Raw genomic sequence first — 21,876 nt, 5'->3', positions numbered from 1 at the left:
CCCGGGCTCACTTATACAGTGTGTTGATACAGTCGAATCGCCTGCAAAGTTGCTCACACTCCCATATTTTTCTGATTCTGTTGTCAAATGGCAAAACAAATCTAAAACTGTCTCCAAAAAAGTGGGTATTATTGACAACATGTCAACTCACACTATCAGAGCAATGAAACATTGGTATATATGTATTTTTGTTTATAAGCATGGTATCATCTAATCTGTGGTGTGATATTGGCTATATCTATGATTTATGATGATCACTTAGAAAAAGCTAGACTCAACAGAATGTCTCTAGATCATTTTCTCACATAGTCTACAGCCCACTAACGCACTCCAAGGACAACACTGCGCATGTACAAGCAGTTGAAAAGCTCTGCTGCTGCAGCTTCTCCACTGCTGATTGCGACGAGTGCAGAGAGGAGCGTTCCTGCAGCCGGAGATGGAGCCCTCACTCTTGCGGGGCGGTATTGGGCATGTTTGTGCAACAAACTGTTCGATTTGTCAACAGCTACTTTTAAGAAACAAAAAAAGTTGCTGATGTGGTATTAAAAGTAGTTCAATCTTGTGAAAATATTGCCAAATAGGCAATGTTTTTGTGCTTTTTGTAGGATTCTAACTTTTCTAATGATAGTAGGTTTGCATGGTACACTGAAGCATGAATGTGAGTTATGTCAGTTTAAAAGTTTCCTAGTATCTCACGTAAGTCTCACGTAAATTACAAGGGGGAGACAGCACAGTGAAGGTCCAAGGCCTTTTCAAGTTTTCAAACGCTGGTTTACTTCAGTTGATTTGACCGGTCTCGTGTTACCGCCTATATTAGAACAATTGAAAACATTTCTGTAGATGCCTCCCCTGCAGGCTCTGTGTTTTTCAGAAATCCACAACTGAGATTGGATTGAGCTGTCACTTTATTGTCTATAGTAAGAAACCATGTAGATATGTGCTTACAGTCACTATAATCCTAATTTTTAAACTGATTTCTAATTACTTATGGGTCATGAATAGTAAAGAACTGTTGGAGTATATGTTTTGCACCCATTACTAATAAAATAATGCATCTGGTTATCTCTCCCATGTTGTTTTAAAATGACTCCTTGAACATTTCCGTCACTGTTCCCCACAGGGTAGTGGATTCTCCAAAGCTATGACGGCCAGAGAGGCTCAAGCTTTTGTAGGTGACGTTCAGTGTCAGGTCAACACGCTTCAGGATGACAAGCTGTTCCTGGACCCACCGTCCACCCAACCCCGGGCTCGCTCCAGACGACAGCGCCGAGACACCCGGCCTGAGCTGCTGGATCTAATGGTCAGACCAGCAAAAGACAAATGATTTAATGTGGTGGAGGACATGTTCAGATTATTCATGTTTTTACAAGTATTGATAGAACACTGTTGATACAGTGTTTAATTTAGTAGCACTGCAGGATGAAAAAGTGTGAAAGTACATCATGCAAATAAGGGCTCCTTTTCAGGGCTATAATATATTATTATTTTATTATTACCACTACAATAATGTAAGAGGAGCATCTTTCTGTTTTTTTATGTATCAGAGGCTAATGAGGCAAATGTGTGCTTAGGACCAGGACTTTAGTAAATGTACATTGCAGCACTGCAGACCCAGATACAAACTTGCAGATGAAGACATGCATGCATCATGAATCTTTACTGTGCTTCTCGCAGAATGTTCTCTGTACATCTTGAAACGTTTTTTATTTTTCACCACTTGAACGGTCTTTATGTAGCTACAGGCCTTTATAATTACATTTAATTCTAGCCATGCCACAATTGTGATGAATAGTGAAACCTTCCCTCTGGGTAATTCCAATAAGTGAGCTATTGTTTAATTTCTGTAGCTGTGTGCTGCATAAAGAAGTGGCTCTAGTGGACCATCGATAGTACAAGACATGTACATAAAAAAGCTGGATTATAAAGTGTCATTTGTACATTTGTCTACTTTATGAGGTCCTAACTACTTGCTCAATACAGTAGATCCAGCACTTCTAAAATAATGAATAGACCTGTATCTGAACTGATGGCAGATTCAACTTCTATTGCCATTTTATCCTCCACACTGTACAGTTTTTTATCACGGAACTAGCTAAATAAATTTCCAGCTGAAATGTCCCGAGTTTGTGCCAATGATTTTGACTTTCACTTTGTGTTTATCCACAGATCAAATTTGGGAAAGGAGAGTGGGTGGTCGGCTCAGTACAGTATGAAAAGAAGAACGATTTGTCCCTTTACATCATCATCCCTGCTGTAATCGTGCCTATGCTGCTCATCATCATTATCTCTGTCTACTGCTACAGGTGAATTAAGCTAATTTAGGTCAAATTTGTGCACTGTAACAATTAGTTAGTCAAGTTAATTCAAATTGAATTCTCATGGCGTAAAGACTGTAGAAATCTGGGAGTTTTCCATCAAGGTATATACAAGAAATTTCAAATGTTGTTGTTACCTGTTTTCATGAAACCAGTGCCTTAGCTTTGCTTCTGTTATGGGTTCAGGAGAAAGAGTCAACAGGCAGAGAGGGAGTACGAGAAGGTAAAACACCAGCTGGAAAATCTGGAGGAGAGCGTGCGAGACCGCTGCAAGAAAGAATTCACAGGTACCTACAGTCCAGCTGCACAAAAGTTTGGCAATATTGTTAATATCCCAAAAAAAACAAAAACCTCTGCCTCCACATAAAATGATGTGGTTTGAGCCTGTGATTATAATTAATTTTTCTTTTTTTTTTTGTACTGTTCTGCCATTAATTTGATAAATTCTCCCTCTTAATTCTAGGCTGTCATCATTATTAGAAGCAGTTTTACAATTACAATAATAGAAAGCAATCATGTATTGATGAAGTGATTTTCCTGGCAATGCTCTCTGTTCTCCGCCTCCTGCAATATCATGACGTGAACAGATGAGCTCTGTGCGAGTGTGTACAGTTGCTTACTAGGAAAAAAAGTAAGGTAATTTCCTTGCTTCTAACTTGCAGATTTGATGATTGAGATGGAGGACCACACCAATGAACTGAGTGAGGGACGAATCCCTTTCCTGGACTACAAGACCTACACAGACCGGGTCTTCTTTCTGCCCTCAAAGGATGGTGCCAATGATGTGATGATCACAGGGAAGCTGGACATCCCAGAGGCTCGAAAGGCAATAGTGGCACAAGCGCTCAACCAGTTCTCCAACCTTTTGAACTCCAAGACATTCCTCATCAATGTAATTATGCTCTATATGTACCAGTATCTGGCCACACTGGTGTCAGGGCTCTATGTATGTTATTATCAGTGGGTCCATCTCTTGGGCCCAGACTACTTCTACAACTGTCGGATAGGTGGCCTTCAAGTCTTTCTAAGGACATTTAGGATTCTTGGGTTATGTATGACCCTGACATCTGCTTTAATTTATCCAACAAGTTAGAATTTTTGCATCAGGTGTGAAAACGTCCACGGTCAGATGGATTGTCATAAAATGCTGCACAGGCATGTTTTTTGCTCCACTGGATAATTTACAAAAACGTTGGCGATTCCCTTTCTTTTCTTACGGATTCATACTCGTATCAGCACATTTGTTTAATTTTAGGTTATGACCAAATCAGCGTAAGTGTAAGAAGTGCTATGTAGCAAATCTTAACATGCTGGCCCTTAATTAGGATGAGGAACATGGTAAATAGCATACCACGCTAAACACGCAAACAGTAACATTGCAATTGTGAGCGTGGTTGCAATTAAACATCACAACAGGACTTTTTATTCTGTTGCATATGTGTAGTCGGGCAACTTGGGGCAACACCTACTGTATCTTTGGTTGTTTGTGTTGCAGTAACAACATGCAGGATTACATTCCATCTGTATAATCATGCGTATTAGTTTATGTAACTCACAATATAAACATCTGAACAGAAGCAGCAACATCTCCCTGATTTAGTGCTACTTAGAAAGAAAAAGTGCAATTGTGAAGTTGTCTCTTACACGAGCCTCATTTATAGGAATGAAAAGGGCAAATCCCTGAGTGTACCTGACACTCTTTTGTTTGGTGTTTTGAGACAAGAACGTTTTTTCTCTTAATAGATGGTACTTAAAGTGTCACATCAAGAGTAATGCATTCTTTGTTTAATACCTTATATATTTGTAATCCACAAAATTAGATCGCTCTATCACCCTTCTGGTGCTTGCTCCCTACTATCCTTGTCAGCATTGAAAATTGGGTCTTCACCGCATCCAGTGTACTATAAGAGTCTATTTTGAATTCAGCTTTCGATCCAATGATTTGAGAAATGTGTCATGTTGTAGTTGGTGAAGTACAGTATTATAAGTGCAGAAGACTCAGCAGAGGGAGACGTGTGAAGATTCCTTTTAATCCAATATTGCTGGCACAGAAACGGCCTCTGAGGTGTTAACTGCATGTGTGGGGTGATTCTTCTTCCACTAATTGGTATAATTTCTAAACGGCAATGTTTTACAGGGCAGAGCCAAAATTACCTTGATAATTATAATATTCACTGGCATTAGTCATTTGATCATTTAAAAGCATATTATGCTGGATTTGCTTGTGTGTGTGTGTGTGAGTCCCATCATGATGATTAATTCAGCTCATCATTTGCCTGTCTCTGTGCGTGTGCGTGTGTGTGTGTGTGTGTGTGTGTGTGTGCGTGATTCTAGTTTATCCGTACCCTAGAGCGCAGTCATGATTTCAACGCCAGGGCAAAAGTGTACTTTGCCTCCCTGCTGACAGTGGCTCTGCATGGGAAGCTGGAGTACTACACTGATATTATGAGAACACTGTTGTTGGAGCTGATGGGGGACTACGTCCACAGCAAGAACCCCAAACTGATGCTGCGCAGGTAAGTGTGGATCAACTGCTCCTTCTCTACAGATAATGGTTCAGTCACCCAAAGATATCATAGAATTGTGTGACTTGGATGTCTTTTTATTTTTCCCGACACCAAGTCGATGTTCACATAACAAGCAAAATTTCCAATATTACGTTGCAGAAAGTTAAATACAGATACTCATGGTTTGCAAATGGAATCTTCATGGCTGTGTTTAACATCTTCCTATGTAAAACATCTTTCTTTTGGCATTTTGGATTTGACCTGTAAGGGTAAGACAAATACTGGAGAAGTTGCTATAGAATTTGCTACAAACTTTCACATCTTAGGTTTGTTACAGAACTTTATCTCCGACTTTAATGTCCACCTTGTGCTGCTGTCAGTTTCCCCATATCCAAACTCCGGCACTGACTGTATCAGTCTGTTTAGACAGACTGGGATTCCGTTCAAGATGCAGCGGACTGTTTCATTCCGTTGCCATGTTTTCTTTTTAGTTTTGTTGACTGTTGTAGTCCACTATGAAGAGGCAGACTGCTGCTTGAGCTGTTCCAGTTCTCCTCCTTCTGTTCCACAGTCTGTTTTTTTTTTTTCTTCTTTTTTTCTTTTCCTTCCTTGTTGGAGTCCACCACAGTGTGTTGGATGATTCTTCCTTTGCTGTTGATTTTCGTCATGTACTTTTCTAATGATGCTTCTGATTAAATTAATTCCAATAAGAACAGCTCTCATCATCCAAAGTACTGATTATTTTCAGTACTTAAGCCGCCATCTAACTCGACCCAAACACACTATTCACTCTATCACTCTATCTACTAACTCCATTAGCATTTTTATAAAAAAATTGGTCATGTGTGATTTAAAGAAAAGCCCACCGCTGAAATTTTTTAAAAACCTTTTTTAGCATGTTCAAAATTTATATCAGACTGCCTTAACCACCACAAAAATAAAACCTTATTAAGACTAGCCAAGCTGGAAGACCCAGTTCCCGTGCAGTAAAGTTCCCGTGCAGAGAGATTCTAGCTAATCACATCCTATACCTAATAAACACCCATCAACTTTAAAAACTCCTACTCTGATTGACAAATAATCACTTCCATCCTGCAGAGAACTCTTATGAGCCAATCCTGACTATTTGTGGGGTGGGGCTGTACTGCCAATTTGCGTTCATTGTCAGGAGCAGATCAAATTAGGAAATCAGAAATCTCAGGAGAAGTTGGCACTGGCAAGATTGAGAACATTGCACAAGCAAGGAGCTGCAGAACAGCAAGCCATGGGAAGCGGCAAGAAATCTGCTTGCAAGAGTGTCAAAGCTAACCATGGAAGCCACTAGCTCAGGAGTGCTTGGCTAGAGAATCAGGAATTGAGCTAACTTGGGAGCCAACGGAGCAAACTCTTGGCACGCAGCAAAAACAAGCCCAGGCGATGATCCATGTGAGCGGACGGCAGCCCAAACACCACATTCACAGGTCTATCAAGCTCCCAGAACTAGCGTCTTCCGTAGCGAGCGAGCTTCCAGTTGGCTCTCTGGAATAAAGATGTGTTGCTGATATTCTTTTTGCTTTAAAAAAAAAAAAAAAATTAAAAAAGAACTGAGATTTTATTGAACAGAAAGTGATAACACCTCGGATATATAAATGTATGACTGAATAACACCAATATCAGAATTGGTCATTGCTTAGCGAAAAACGAGGAAGGCTGGTGTCAGCCACTGGCAGGTAGAGATGTGGGTGGGCCACATTAGCTTATTCATAGATCATCATTCACTGAACGAGGATGAAAATGTTGAGTCACCCTGACTAATTTGAAGGGCATGAGAGATTTATTTCCTAGTGAAAACTTAAAAATATACAATTTGGAGATACATAGATGAGTTTCTAGAGGGTTCATAACTGCTCGAACAGGACTTTGAATTCATTTTTGGGAACTTACCAAATATTCTGCATGTTCTTCTTTGATTTTTAGTTAAATTGACTTTGTTATTTTGTGTTTTTTTTGCCCTTTGCACTTTTGCACCTAATGCACTTTTCATTATTTAAAAGGAACAGTTAGTCTGTAAACATTCAGCTGTCTAATTTGATTCAAAGTAAATATTTTTTTAAAAACAACTCCAATTTGACAACGTTTTGAGCATGACCTCCTTTGGAGCTGTAATGATCGTGTAGTGCTCGGATCATGCACTAACTGCTGCCTCTCCTCCCTCAGCTGGACCCATTTTTTTTTTTTTGACAATACACTGCTGTGACGGGGGTTATGTTTACTGAAATATCTGCTGTGCTTAGACAGGCTGTAACTAGCTGTTATGCAAGCACACATCTTAATTATTCCCCATTGCAGACTCTCATTATGCTTATTAGGCCATTGTGCCAACACAGGCCTCCTCATATACCAGACAACCAATTAGTCATTTCTTGAGCCAACAATGGCTGCCACCAGTGGGTATCTGACATGATGAGCTATCTGTCAAATGGCCACAGACATGAGTTTTGGATTCAAATATTCTTGACGTTGTCGAGCTGATATGTTTTCAACATTCTCAAGAGCAAATAATAGGAATTACTACTCATAAGTTACCTCTCCTCACATCTTTCTCCTTTTAACTTTTAACCAACGGTAATTACGTGCTGTGAAACATGGCACCAGACTAATAAACACTAAAGAGTACATGAAATACTGTACATTTTAAAACATTTCAGAACACAGCTAAAATCCCACACCGGAGCTCATATAAAATAATCAGTGACTGTGTGGTGGTGATGATTTCTGAGGGTTTCTTAGCAAATGGATAAAGTGTCATGGATGGAGTTTCTAATAAATACCTAAATAATTTCTTGTATTGCTGATATCTGATGTATATTTGTTTTTCAGGTCAGAGACGGTGGTGGAAAGAATGCTCTGTAACTGGATGTCTATCTGCCTGTACCAGTTTTTGAAGGTAACAAGAGTTTGGGGTTTTCGTCTGTTAAAATGTCTCAAAACGTATGCAGTAACTTGAGATTAAATTGACTAATCAATTGGTCCATCAAAGGCAAAAACCATTTGAAAGAAAATCAAGTTATTAGTCTTGTCCAGATGATGTTTTCGTGTGCAATAAATAAGCAAAACAATCAGTAAACACCATAGCTGAGTGTTTGCTGCAGCCAGGTGAGCAGGTGAGTGTTGGAGAAGAAGGTGGTGCCACTCTACATATTGCATGTACACAGATCTATGCATATTGAATGAGGCAAAGATGAATGTCTATGTCTTTGTAGTTATTCCAAAGCATAAAGGGTTCATTTCTATGTGGAATAAAACAGAAAACACGCAATTTTGATTAACATTTTTTTTTAGTTTAATGAACATTAGGGGGTAATTCTTTTGTAGTCAATTGATTTTTCTTGTAAACTGGAACATATGTAGATTTTGATATAATCGTATTTTGTACTGCAAAACACGTATGACAAAACGCAAAGATACAGACATATTTCCCTACATTTTGATGCTTCATGGAACAAAATTAGTTTAAGAAATAATTTTTGGATTTCTCTTGCTCTCTTTAGTGTTTGTATTCACAGTGGGGAATTTTTTTCCATTCTGAGCTGTTAATCACAACAATTAGCTTCCTAACAACAGCAGAGGCAACTTTGAAATCTCTTTGCGTGTGTGTGTGTGTGTGTGTGTGTGTGTGTGCGTGTGTGTGTATATATACTAGGACTCTGCAGGCGAGCCCTTGTACAAACTGTTCCGAGCCATCAAGCACCAGATCGAAAAAGGGCCTGTGGACGCCAGAGTGAAGAAAGCCAAGTACACACTCAACGACACAGGCTTGTTGGGCGACGATGTAGAGTACTCTGTCCTGGTGAGATGGATAAACAAACGCACACACAAACACTCCTACATACAAATTCAGAAACACAAAAACTACACACACTGCTCTCTGATTGCATGGCGTTTTGTGCATGACAAACAAACACACATATGCGCTGTGACATTGCCATGGTAACCACGCACTGGAAGAAAAGAAAAAAACCCTGGGGCGACTGTCCGCTTTTGTGTGACATCCATTTTCAGTGTCAATGCTCTCAGTGTGAAAATGACTTGGGCAACACGTTCCAATATAGCTATAATATGTGCGGGTTAAGTAAAGGTATTACAAGTCAGGAAAAGTATAGAGTACAAGCCACCTCCACAACCTCTCCCCAACCTTGCCACCTACACATTCTCTGAATCTATTTGGGCAGCTTTCAGGAGTCAGGAAAAAAAACCTGGGCTTCTCATTTTGATATTGTGTTTCAATAATGGAAGCTAATCTGAACACAGCTGGTTTCTATTAAAGTCACCACAAACAAAAAGACCCATGGGTAATGGTGTTGTCAAGGACAATTATCAAATTAGGGTGAATTACATGTCTTCTGTTCTGATGGATCGCCTTCTGTGATTGAATTACACAGGGCGGGAGGCGGGGGGGGCCCTCAACAAGCTTGATTTCATAGGCAGATGCTTTGTTTACTACTGGCTTTAATTCACTGTGTCCTCTTCACATTCACTTCAAATGCAGACGAGTTTATGTGGTTGCTGTTGAGGTCAGCTTGCCTGCCCCCCATTTGAGTCTGCTGAGTGGTCAGTTACCTCTAACAGAGCTAACTGAGTGTGGGTGGGGAGGTGGGTCAGTTTGCTCCTGCTGATCCTTGGTCATTAGCAGGCCAGGGTGACAAGAGTCATGTCAGGTGTCACTGCAATGTGTTTGTGTGTGCTCTCAGAAGCCCAGTTGCCATAACAACAGTATCCCAATAACGCTCGGTGTGCGTGGGTGGCTAGCTGGGTGCACTGGCCACGTTAGAATATTTCTGCATGGGTACATGGGTGTTGCACGCACTGTCACTGTGCATTCCTAATGTGTGCCACTGTGTGTTGTCTCTGCCAGACATTGCAAGTGCTTGTTCAAGGCGAGGGTCCAGATGTGACGCCCGTCAAAGTGCTCAGCTGTGACACCATCTCACAAGTGAAAGAGAAGATCATTGAGCAAGTGTACAGGAACCTGCCATACTCTCAGCGGCCCAAGGTCGACAGCGTCACTCTAGGTGAGTAAGAAAGGGACAGCTAATGTAATGATTATCTGGAGTGTTGATGATGGCCACATGGAAAAGTTGTTTCAGTTTCAATTCAATCAGAAATGATTTATCTATGAGAGCGATGACTTATTTATTGCATTTTTTTGTTTAATTCATTAGATATAATCATTCTGTAACACCTATTTGTCTCACAGAAGAATTTGCAAAGCTTTAAGGTTTAGAAGTCATCCATTGTCAGCAACATGGAAAAACACTTAATCTCTTCAAATCTTTGTCTCTGCTGTGATCAGAGACCTTGAGGATTAACTTGAAATTTTCTTAAGATCAAGGATCTTTTCTATTCCCATCATGAGTTAATTTCTTTACACATTTTAGATTGCAGACATCCATCTTTGTTCATGGTGAATAAGAAAGATAATATTGTAGGAGGTGCGTGAATCATACAGTATGTCTCCGATGGTTTTAGGCTCAAGTCTGCTGTGATGCAGAAATTGTTGGGATGCAAGTCTAAGTTTGAATTGGAGTTAAATTATTCATGAAATACTGACGGCTCCTTTCTTCACCCACAATCAACTCAAGTGTGTCTTTAAATCCAAGGACAGAGCCGGGTACATAGCTGGATGAATAGCTGGATTTATGTGAATTCACAACATTACAGAGTAAAGTAATCTCCACAGTGACCCATGCTAAAGAGAAACAAAACCAAAAAACATAGGTATGTTGAACCTTGCCAAATATTTGTAGCTCACTTTATGTTCTCCTACTGCCTTGACCACAGAGTGGCGCCCCGGCTCAACAGGGCAGATCTTGTCAGATCTGGACTTGACCTCCCAGAAAGAAGGCAGGTGGAGGCGAATCAATACGCTGGCACATTACAACGTGAGTATGGAAGAAAATTTATGTTTCCATGATACAACCAATTTCAACAAGGAGGACAGACCGTAAGCAGGGGTTTGATGGGGGTGTGAGGTGGTGAACAGATGGGTGTGTGTGTGTGTAGGGCTGAATGGGCCTGAAGGTTTTCACACCATCTCAATTCAGAGCCTGAGCTGTACCTGCGCATATGATATTGGTTGCTGCAGATTTTTGAACCTGTCAAAACTAATTTAATAATTTATTGATTTTAGACAGAAAATGTATTCTGTAGTTTCTAACTATTAATGTTACACCTTTTCAGTTTTCTAAAATGCAACGGAAGCTGAAATCTCTCATTTGTTAAACAGACACAAGTGAAAGGGAAGTTATTTTTAATTAAATACAGTGAAATATCCAACACCACACCATGGCTCTGTCTCTTTATATCATATTATCCAGTAGTTGCCCATTTTATTTGAGTATCTGTTCTAAGCAGGAAAAAAATGCATTATGTAATGCAGTGAAAAAAGATCTTTATACCAAGAAAGAAAAAACCTCTATGACGAAGACACTTTTTCTCCCTTTTGCTTTAAACTCCACATTGCATTTAGCTGAAAATGTAAGGTGGAATTAATGCCATCATTCACGTGGTCTTACATGTGTATCCATATTTATCTCCTGTGACTACATCCTATTTGGAGAAAATGTGTGGTATACAATGTTCAAGGATAACGGGATACAGCATCTTCTGAATTTATGCGAGGTGTCCATTCAAAGTCTTTTCTTCTTTAGTCTTTAGTATGGAGTTTATTTTCCTGTTGCATTTTGGTTGGCAGCTACCTGCTTGAATAACTATTGCAAATAATAATGTGAGTTCTTAGTGGTAACAACATGCCATTAAATCTTCAAGGCACTTTATTGATCCTGAGAAAATAAAGGCCAATCAGTTTTACCCCCTACTTGTTCTGCTTTTTGGCCACTTAAATACACCTCTTTCGAAGACTTCTTTTGGTTCAACCTGCTGATGTCTCGCAGCTATTCTTAGACAATAGTCTTGTTGCCATAGATTCATTGGCTGTCGGAGAGTAGTGCTAATCGCAGTTTTTGCAAGGTCAATAAGTGGGTGATGTCAAAGAAAATGGCCAGTAGAGATCCCTGTAAAGGCTCTGTGTCCATGTGTACAGTCTCATTGATTAATGATTAGCTCTCTGTGCACGAAAGAGCTGCTGAGTGCAATCACTGTACATATTAAACTCGAATGGTTTTATAAGCAAGTATTTTTTTGTCGTGTGTGTTGTCTAACACGAGATTTCTGTGCGTTGCAGGTGAGAGACAACGCCACCTTAGTTTTATCCCGAGTGCTGCACACCCAACATAACTACGACCAGAACCAGGAAAACCATGAAGAGCGTGCGTGTCTCTCAGTTCACACACACCGTTTACACACAAAAACACACGTTAAACTCAAAAGAGCACGGATCACTTGTGTGCTCAAGAATATAATGCATGCCTTTGTCTTGTTTCCTCTGGGCTTTTCACAATATTCCCACTCTCATTAAACATGCTAATACACGTTGCTTTGGGCATTACGCACTCTGAGATTATGCAGTAATTGTACGCACTTTTATTGTCTTCCTTTTCATATACATTTCAGAAGAGTTGATTATTTAGCTCTTCTTCTTTGCATTTCTAATTCAGTTGACAAAGCCCTTCCCATTTTTCATCATTTGAATATTTTTTGTAAGAATTTGCATGAATAACTATGAGGAAAGTTGACAGTGTTGTTGTCACTGCTCTAAATAGGAAATGCTCTGTTGGATGACGATAAAGTTTTTCACTTGGTGAGGCCAGCAGACGAACTGGATGAGATCAAATCTAAACGAGGAAGCATAAAGGACAAGTCGATGACCAAAGCCATTACAGAGATCTATCTGACGCGTCTCCTTTCTGTCAAGGTAGAGCACAATGCAATGCAATCGGATATTAGTTTGTATTTATTTGATGCACTGACATGATATTTGTTATTGTTGAATGATTTATTTATTTGATTTAAAGCCAACTCTGGTGTCTAGGTTTGGAAAGAGCAGAAATACAAAAATACTCTCGTGCTGTCTGCAAGCAGCTTTGTCTTCGGGCTCTGATATTCCTGACTGTCTTTCCTCTCGCTGTCATGTCTCTCATTATTTGTGTGTCCTTTCAGGGAACATTGCAGCAATTTGTGGATGACTTCTTCCGCAGCGTGCTGTGCTCTGGGGCGGTGGTGCCACCAGCTGTCAAATATTTCTTTGACTTCCTGGATGAGCAAGCACTGAAACACAACAACGTGGATGAGGAGACCATCCATATATGGAAGACTAATAGGTAAGAGCACAGGGGGGGGGGGGGACTGCTCACACTGTCATAGTCAAACTAGATATAAAAAAAATTGGGGGAGTTTCAGCAGTGGTATAAGCAGTGTGGGAACTTGTTGGGGGTGGAGTAATAACTTGGCATCTAGGATGACATGGCCAATGATTCAGCTCTTCTGGCGTTGCCAGTGGATGTCTGAATAACAGATACATGGGCTGGCACTGCCCATTTCACGTGCTAATCATTGTTTGAATACTGATTTATTTAAAACGAGTAAAAAGCTAAACCTTTGTCAGACATTAGTTCTGAGACCGGATTTCAGCAAATACTTTTCTCTTGTTCTCAACAGCTGTTGATTTGCATGCAATTAAAGCTTATGCAAGTCTGACTGGTCGATTTTTACCTGAACATACAATGGACTACAAACAGAAACAGAAAAGCTTTAGTATCAAAAATCTTCTCTTCCTTACAGATTCTGTATATAGAGATTAACGTATAGAACAGGGATGTCCAAAGTCGGTCCTCGAGGGCCGCTCTCCTGCAGGTTTTAGATGTTTCCCTACTTCAACACACCCGATTCAGATGAAATGAATCTCTTCAAAAGATTGTTAAGGCCGGCGCACACCTTTACGATTCGTGTACGATTTTGTCGGCCCGATGACTTCGCATGGGAATCGTAAAGGTGTGCGGTAGCAGCCGACAAACGATTTTGTCGTTTCATCGGATCAAATCAAACATGTTTGATATTTCCGTACGGATTTTCCTTGTGCCGAATACAATCGTATGTGTGTGCGGTCTCTGTTCCGATGTCATCGCGCAGGATTATTTAAACAGCCAATGGGAATAGCGCACTTAGTCACGTTGGACGACTACAACATTTTCAGTTTGAAAGTCACGTGATTTGTGGCTTCCTATTTCGGTCATGTGATAATATTCGGCCAAAAATATCGTAGGTTCGCAAGTGTGTGCGGTGGACGTGCGAGCGTGTCAAATACGGTCCGAATTGTTGTGCCGATCACCCGACAAACGATGCAACGATGACATCGTAAAGGTGTGCGCCGGCCTTTAAGTTCTGCACAAGCCTGCTAATGATGCATTGATCTGAATCAGGTGTGTCGAAGCAGGGAAACATCTAAAACCTGCAGGACAGCGGCCCTCGAGGACCGACTTTGGGCGTCCCTGGTATAGAAGTATTGTACTTCCAGTATAAAAAGAAAAGGCAGCCATTCTACTGGAAAACTCTTGTATATAACGGTTTATATTTATCTATCACTCTACTCATAGTATTTGAGTGTTGGAGCCGGTCGATACCGAACAACTTTAAATTAAGGTTGCTTTTTTTTTTTTTTTTTTTGGGCTACTTCTATTTTACACTCAAAATAAAGTCACAAAATGTTGTGAAATTAAATCTTCACTTCAGATTAAATGAGCAAAAAACAACACCATTGCGCTCTGATGTCATCGGAGAAATTACAAAAAGATGTTTTCTTGCCACATTGTTTTTGCTTCTATTATCCTTGAAGTTTTGGCAAAAGTGTCTATCTGACAGAGAAGCCAAGAAAGGATACAGAATTAAACTGATCCACATAGAACAGTCCATACACCTCCCCAGCATGCTCTTTTTGTTTGCCTTTCAAATTAAAGCCTTCTTTCAGATGATTTCCATGAAATAGCAGATGTGTATCTTTAGATTTTTTTTCCAACATCAAACTAATTTTTTTAAATATTTGAAAATTCTTATAGAATAGAATAGGGGCGGTCTGTGGTGTAGTGGGTACAGCAGGCGCCCCATGTACAAGAGGCTACAGTCTTCGCTGCAGCTGGCCCAGGTTCGAGTCCCGCATCGGATGGCCCTTTGCTCTGTGTTGTTCCCCCTCTCTCTGCACCCTGCTTCCTGTCTCTACACTGTCCTAATAAAGGCATAAAAAGCCCCCAAAAATAATAAATAAAAATAAAAAAAAGAATAGAATAGAATGGAAAAATACTTTATTTATCCCCCGTGGTGGGAAATTCCAAATTATGTCTTTGGGCCTGATTTTTTTTTTTTTTTTAAATTTTTAAAAATTTTTTATCTATCTATTCATTTATTTATTTTTTCAATTGCTTTGAAAAACTTTCTTTTAGATTGTCTGTCAAAAGAAATGCACCAGAGTAGAAAGTAGAATATTACCCTCTGAAATGTTAACTACGAGCAGTACCAGTGCTTCGCATTTGTTTCTGACTACAGGTCTAACTTTTCATGACTGTCACGTACACTCAATTATCCAAGCCTGACCAACAATCCCAGTCCCGCTGGCTGTGAAACAGTAACTATTCAAGAAATAAAACTTACTTATCCTAGAAACGGCTGAATACAAATGCCCTGTTTCGGCTTACTTAGTTTGCATTTGCAATCCCCGTGCTCCCATGTGGCATTTAAGTGCATAAATTAGTGTCACGTCGGCTGAGGCTCAAGCATACAAGACGACGTGTTGCATGTAGATGCCAGTGATTGACGCAAGGCTGGCAAGCGAGCACCCACACAAGGACAGGAGATGAGCGATTTAATTACTTACTACACTCCGCACCGCATTCTGCACCCGCCCGTTCTGTTTATCAAATCAACTGAGGGCCCTGTATTAAATATGAATGTGTGTATGAAGCATAACAACAAACAAACATGGTAATTATGTCCCAAGCTAAATTAATTTTGTGATTATAGCAACATTGCTATTTTTATGCGTCTATTGTATTCTCAGTGCAGTCTTCCCCAGAGATATTACCAAACCAGTATGAATTCTACCCAGCCTGTTTGTCTCAGACGGTGGGACATTCACACTGATCGGGGAGCAGAGTTTTTTTTGGAAACTGCTGCATTTTGGGCGTTCCTGTGAATTCACAAGCTGATGTGTGGTTGGAGAGAAGCGGAAGGAGCTAGCATTTTCCATGTTCAGGGGGGAAATTAGAGAGCGCGCTCGAGCCTTACATTGTGTGGTCTGTTCTTTATGTTGTTAAGCTGCACAGGAACTCCGAAGGTCAAATCTTTGCAGTTACTTTAGCATTTTTAATCTCGTATTTGTTAGAGCAGATGAGGAACATCGCCTGCCGCTTTGCACAGAAAGAAAACTTCCGAGGTCATTTTTTTTTCTTTTTCATTTTCTTTGAACGGTAGTGGCTGTCATAGAGGTCAGCATTATATGAAAGACTAATATAAACTGAGAGTCAAGGGTATTGTTCTGAATAAACTTACACCTACATGAAAAGCTTTCTCCATGTCTGTTATTACCTTGTACAGCACCAAATTGCACCTCAGGCAAGTGCTCTCTCACATGAAATGCCTCTGGTACTAAAATAAATTTGTCGATGTAAGGTCGGTGATGAGACTGAACCAGTAATGATGATAATAACCATGATCTGTTTCCCCTTTAACCCGTGCAGCCTGCCTCTGCGTTTCTGGGTTAACATCCTCAAGAATCCCCACTTCATCTTCGATGTCCACGTGTCCGAGGTGGTGGATGCTTCGCTGTCCGTCATCGCCCAGACCTTCATGGATGCCTGCACCAAGAGCGAGCACAAGCTCAGCCGGGTGAGAGGAGACTGAAGAAGGGAGGAGGAGAAAAGGGTGGAGTGAATGAGGTCAAAGTGCAAGAGGGAAGATGGGTGGAAAGATGAGGAAGATGGGAATAAAGTGGATTACATGAGAACTCAATTGCAGAGAAAAGAGGAGTGTCATAGGTCAGACGGTCTATCAGTGTCATTTTTTCACTCTTGTAATTAGATTTTTTTTGTCTCTAGGACTCTCCGAGTAACAAACTACTCTATGCAAAGGAGATCTCCTCTTATAAAAAGATGGTGGATGAGTAAGTACTGTCAACAAATCATTTTGAGTTTTAAAATCCTCCAGATTTAGGAGACATTTTTTAATAAAAACAGCATAATGGAGCGATTACCACCTCTTGTCTCCTCTGTACGTGCGTGTCTGTGTGCACAGCTACTACAAGGGCATCAGGCAGATGATATCCGTCAGCGACCAGGACATGAACACTCATTTGGCAGAGGTGTCACGGGTGAGAGAGACGGCTTTCATTTTCTTTGCTTTTTAGTCAGCCTTGCTTTGAACATTACAATCCTTTCAATTTCTGCCTAACTTAGGATTTTATTAGAATAAGCATTTGTTGGATCCGTTGTTCTTATTTGCAACCTGGGAGAATTTCATGCAAGCACAAACCATAGCCGTGATAAACAGATGCGTAACATTTATACAGTTTAAGGGGGAAAAAAACTGGTTTTTGTGAAGTAATTAAGAGCAGTCGGTGTCTTACCTGCAGTAGATTGCAGTCAGAGCACTCTCTTTGGAGAATCAGGGATGAATTCGGAAACAACTCAACTCAAAGATTTCCCAGTGGTTTGGTCAAAGATATGATACATTTTGTAGGGCATCACTTTTGCATCAGACAGTTGTTTATTTTTTTTCATTGATGCCCGCTAAATCCACTGCGACTCAAAACTGCACTTGGTCTGAGATGGTAAAAATGAATGAAAAGCCTGGGAAAGTACAAACACCATCTGAACTATCCGGCAAGTCCTGACGGACTCAGCTGATCAGCGGACGGACACTGCTCATGCACAGATGTGGTGTAAGCATCACGGTGTATAGGGTTTGCTGCTGGGAAACCTTTGGATTTTGAGTCGTTTTAAAATTTGCTTCCGTTTCCTCCTTCTGAGTAACCATTCGCTTAGCACACTCGTCCAATTTTTTTCCCCAATTCCCCAAACTTCTACAGCACGGTTGGAATTTACTTCATGACTGGCTACAGGACTATAACTTAAATGGCAGTTGGTAAATGTTTTACCTTGGATCTTTGAAAACGGCTGTTTATTTCATTCAGTTGTGTGAATTAATTTTGCTGCATCTTTAACCTTTAAATTGTCGTTTATGTTCTGCAGTCTCACACAGACAAACTGAACACACAAGTGGCTCTCCATCAGCTTTACCAGTACGCCAGCAAATACTATGATGGGGTAAGAGGCTGTTCTCTCTCCTTCACACCCAAAGGAAGCTATTCAACTGTATGCACTGCTGCCCAGTACATTTCCTTTTTTTTTTCTCCCTTCACTCTTGATATGCCAGAAAAGAGATTGTGAGAAATTTTAATTGAAAGCATTTCTGTGGGATGTGGATTGGAAAATTGCTCTGGGAATTGATTTTTAAGAGTCCATTGTGCATTTCCACTTGAGGTCATGAAAAAGGGGGATAAACAAAACCTAATGAGCAAGTTGAATAAACAAACTGGGCTGTCTTTCTCCCCCAAGTATGGCTCACAAACACCAACAGCTTATATGATGTGACTGTTTATGTCAAATAACACCTCTCGTCTCCTCTCCTCCCACTCTTCACCCTTTTTCCTCCTCTTTGTCCTGTGCTTCTCTCCATCCCCATTCCCTTTGTTTTTTGCTTCTTCAACACTGCCCTTCTGCCGTCCTTCACGCAAATCTTCCGCCCACTTCTCCTCTTTGCTTATTATTTCCAACTCCTCTGTCGATCAACTTCCTTGCTGTCCTTCGGTCTCCCTTTCAGATCATCGCATCCCTGGACGAGGACCCAGCTGCTCAGAGTAAACAGCTGACCCTGCGGCTCCAGCAGATTGCAGCTGCCCTGGAAAACAAAGTGACTGATCTCTAACCCACTACGGGGAGGGGGAAGGGAATGGGGGGATATCGCCAGTGACTACAGGGGCTTATTTCTTCTTTTCTGAGCATAAGAAATAGAAATAAGAAAATGTGAGAGAGCACTCATTTGGGCGTGTATATTGCACAACTTGCCCCGCAGCAATTTTCTGTCCTGTGAAGTAACAGGGACTAATTAAAGGCACATAGAGAGCAAAACGAGGGAAAGAAATTGATGGGTTACACTGTCATAGGTACGCCTTAAAGCTCACTTGCCAAACCTTAGGTCTAAACGGTCACTCATGCTTCACTGAATATTGCTCCCACAACACGGTGCAGGAGACCTCTGAGATTTAAGCCCCTCTGTGGAGCACTGGGATAGGAGATAATCAAATGTTGAATTTCTCTCTGTGTTGAAAAGGTTTTAAGAGTTGTATTATATATTTTTTTTATTGTGCAGTCTTTATGCGGAAAGCTTTATAAGGAAAAAAAAAAATCTTTTTAAATGGATCACCTCGTGGTGCGGACAGTGTTTTTATTAGCCTGTGTGTGTGTGCGTGTGTGTGTGCGTAGATGTCTGTGTGAAGTGCAACGTGTGAACAGGGACGTGTGTGACAAAATTTGAGTGTGTGTTCTCGTGGATTGTGAGTGCGCAACTGTGTGGGAATGTGCGTGCGCACACAGGATGCCTACCGTCAGGCGAGAGGGCGAAGGGACGCCTGCTTTGTCATTTTACCCCCCACCCCCCCATGAACAGTAACACACTGGAGCCTGCACTCTCACCGAGCTTTACGACAGACCAAAGGGTCCTCACAAGGACACCGGTTAATCTAGCAATGTACAGGCTCATATGACTGACAGGTCACCAGTGGTTTCAGAAGCATTTGAGTTAAATTTGTTGCTTTTGACGCAGATTTGCTTCACGCTGGATTGCCACTTGTGCTTGTGAAAATTGATAATAGCACAGTCTGTCTCCCTTTATTGTACAGTGCCATGAAACATTCCACCTTAACTAAAGCACAGAAGGACTTTTCAGAGATTTCTTAAGACATTTCAGTTAATGACTGATTTTTTTTTTTTTTTTCTTTTTTTACTTTGCTGTAAAACTTTTGCTTTTATAAGTGTGAGCAAGAAGCAATTTTATTCTGCTGTGAAGCCGTGTCACTCATATTAGTCCTGCAATAATGTCAGTATGCCATGAGCCACAATCAACACTTGCGTTATTGTAGCAATTTAGCAATATGTTACCAAATTTTCCAAATTGATTCATGCATAGTTTTGTTTTTTTTGTGCAATTTTTTTTTTTTTCTCTTTCCAGTTACATAAAGTTCCAAATAATCATTGAGCATTCTGCCTCTAAAGCTATAAAATAGCCTATTGCTGATTTTAGTAATCTGCCAGAGATGCAGTTGGTACTGCAGTGGCATGTTCTGAACAAACTATAGAGGTTTTTGAGTTTGTACGCCGTTAGGGAGGTTTGATTCAATCGTGTACATAATTGCTATGGTAATTGGAATATTGATATGTCAGCGTCAGTGTGGACAGTGTCGGAGTGAGGGTTTTAAATTTCTTGGCCCATTAAACACCATCCCTAAATTGTAGGTCTCGCTGTTGACAGATGATTTAATTGTCCTCTTTGTATCTGATCATGGATGTGTGTAGTTGACAGAGCATAACGAGCTCCAGAGACCCCAGAATGTTAACGATTCCTGCCTTGGCTAGAGGGAGGTTTGCACAGACCTCGAGCCTGCCTGCCTGCCTGCGATCTCAGCATGGCACTCCGGCATCCCGACCAACAGCACTTGGCACTGCCCACTCAGTGCAGAGCAGAGTGGCACTCAGTATAATGGAATCAGCAGGGGAGGCTTTTGATCTTAATTGCATGCCGACTGCAGACTCCATCCTTGTCACCGCTGTTGTTTACTGCTGACTCTTTTCTCACTGACAGAGTTGATGCAAGAAGCTTCTTTCAGAGCCTTTCTTTAACCAAAAATGTGCCTTATTGAATAGGATGATACATATATTGTTTCTAAATTATCCTCTCGGTAACCTTAGGTGATCATGATGACAATAGTGCTATAGACACAGCAATGTATTTGGACTTGTGATCTTCTGTGTGCTGTCTAAAATGCTATATGCCCTGCTGCAGCCATTTGCGTGCCAATAGGCTGAAGACATTTCAGTATGATTTCTTTTATGGTTGCAGTATTGATGTGTACATTTCCTTTGGGTGTCTTTGGTGTGTGCTTTGTAGGATTTTGGTGGCTAAGGCGTAAAGCCAAAACGACTAAATGTAAATCAGTGGCCAATGTTATCTGGGTTTCCCTTGAAAATGTCTGGCATTCATAAATTAGTCTTAAGACAAAAGGGTATCCATACGTAGATTGAATATAGCGCAAAATTGTCCAATGATGTTAATTATTTTTTTTTGCCCTGTGTTTTAAGCTATTTCACAGTGTGTACGATAAATGACTATCTATACTCGACAAATGACCTTTCTTACTGCTGTGCAGTTATTTTATTTTTTTTCTTGTTTCCTATATCATATAAATCTTTGTGAAACCTGTTGAATTACTGTATTCTAATTGTATACTCCTATGCATTGAGTCCTGGGACAAAACGACAAAAGAGGAAAAAAAAAAAACTTGTTTGTGCAGATGTCGAGACTTTTTTTTTCTTCTTTTTTTTCCCCTTCCCAATTTTGAAACTTGTGAATGTGCTGTAATGATAAAATAAACTGGGACACTCCATTTACAGTACAAGACCACAAATGGAGGCCAACATTTTCCTCCCCATCCAAGGCAGCTCAGAAGATTCTCCATCTTGTACCTGATCTGGTTATACTGGATGAGCCCAATTTTACTAAAGTCGTATGTGTGGATGGAGCGGTTACCCACAGGTTTCATCATACACTCCTTGGTGAATAAACTCAGAGACATATATACCCTGCATATTTGCTTTGTTTCTTTCACTTGGACAATATTGATTCGCTTCGTCTTAACGCCCATGATTTATTCATGAGAGGTAACGATCACCTTGGGTGATAGACTAGCCACAGGCAGCTGATTTTCTTGTCGAAGTCAGCTGTAAGTGTTCTTTAGGTTTCCTGAATTTGCACAGTTCATAGCATGACCTTAAAAGCCTACGTTCAGGCAAGAGTAT

At 40.6% G+C, this 21,876-nt stretch overlaps 1 protein-coding gene across 2 annotated transcripts in view; it reads left to right on the top strand.

Moving 5' to 3' along the window:
- The window catches only part of plxnb2b (plexin b2b), a 116,534-nt gene extending 94,871 nt beyond the window's left edge, over positions 1-21,663 (top strand). For both annotated transcript variants that reach the window (XM_075470274.1, XM_075470275.1), the window contains 17 exons: positions 1,121-1,300; positions 2,167-2,303; positions 2,502-2,602; positions 2,978-3,207; positions 4,650-4,831; positions 7,682-7,748; positions 8,505-8,651; positions 9,717-9,873; positions 10,643-10,743; positions 12,045-12,129; positions 12,523-12,674; positions 12,920-13,080; positions 16,486-16,633; positions 16,843-16,907; positions 17,039-17,114; positions 17,995-18,069; positions 18,626-21,663. In XM_075470274.1, coding sequence (XP_075326389.1) covers positions 1,121-1,300; positions 2,167-2,303; positions 2,502-2,602; positions 2,978-3,207; positions 4,650-4,831; positions 7,682-7,748; positions 8,505-8,651; positions 9,717-9,873; positions 10,643-10,743; positions 12,045-12,129; positions 12,523-12,674; positions 12,920-13,080; positions 16,486-16,633; positions 16,843-16,907; positions 17,039-17,114; positions 17,995-18,069; positions 18,626-18,730 — 2,169 coding nt within the window. In that variant the 3' untranslated portion in view covers positions 18,731-21,663. The remainder of the gene's footprint in view (positions 1-1,120; positions 1,301-2,166; positions 2,304-2,501; positions 2,603-2,977; positions 3,208-4,649; positions 4,832-7,681; positions 7,749-8,504; positions 8,652-9,716; positions 9,874-10,642; positions 10,744-12,044; positions 12,130-12,522; positions 12,675-12,919; positions 13,081-16,485; positions 16,634-16,842; positions 16,908-17,038; positions 17,115-17,994; positions 18,070-18,625) is intronic.
- The last annotated feature ends 213 nt before the right edge of the window (positions 21,664-21,876 follow it).

Source organism: Odontesthes bonariensis, chromosome 7, assembly GCF_027942865.1.
Source record: "Odontesthes bonariensis isolate fOdoBon6 chromosome 7, fOdoBon6.hap1, whole genome shotgun sequence".
Lineage (NCBI taxonomy): Eukaryota > Metazoa > Chordata > Actinopteri > Atheriniformes > Atherinopsidae > Odontesthes > Odontesthes bonariensis.
Note: the sequence above shows the minus strand (reverse complement) of the source record. Positions and strands in the feature narration are given on the sequence as shown.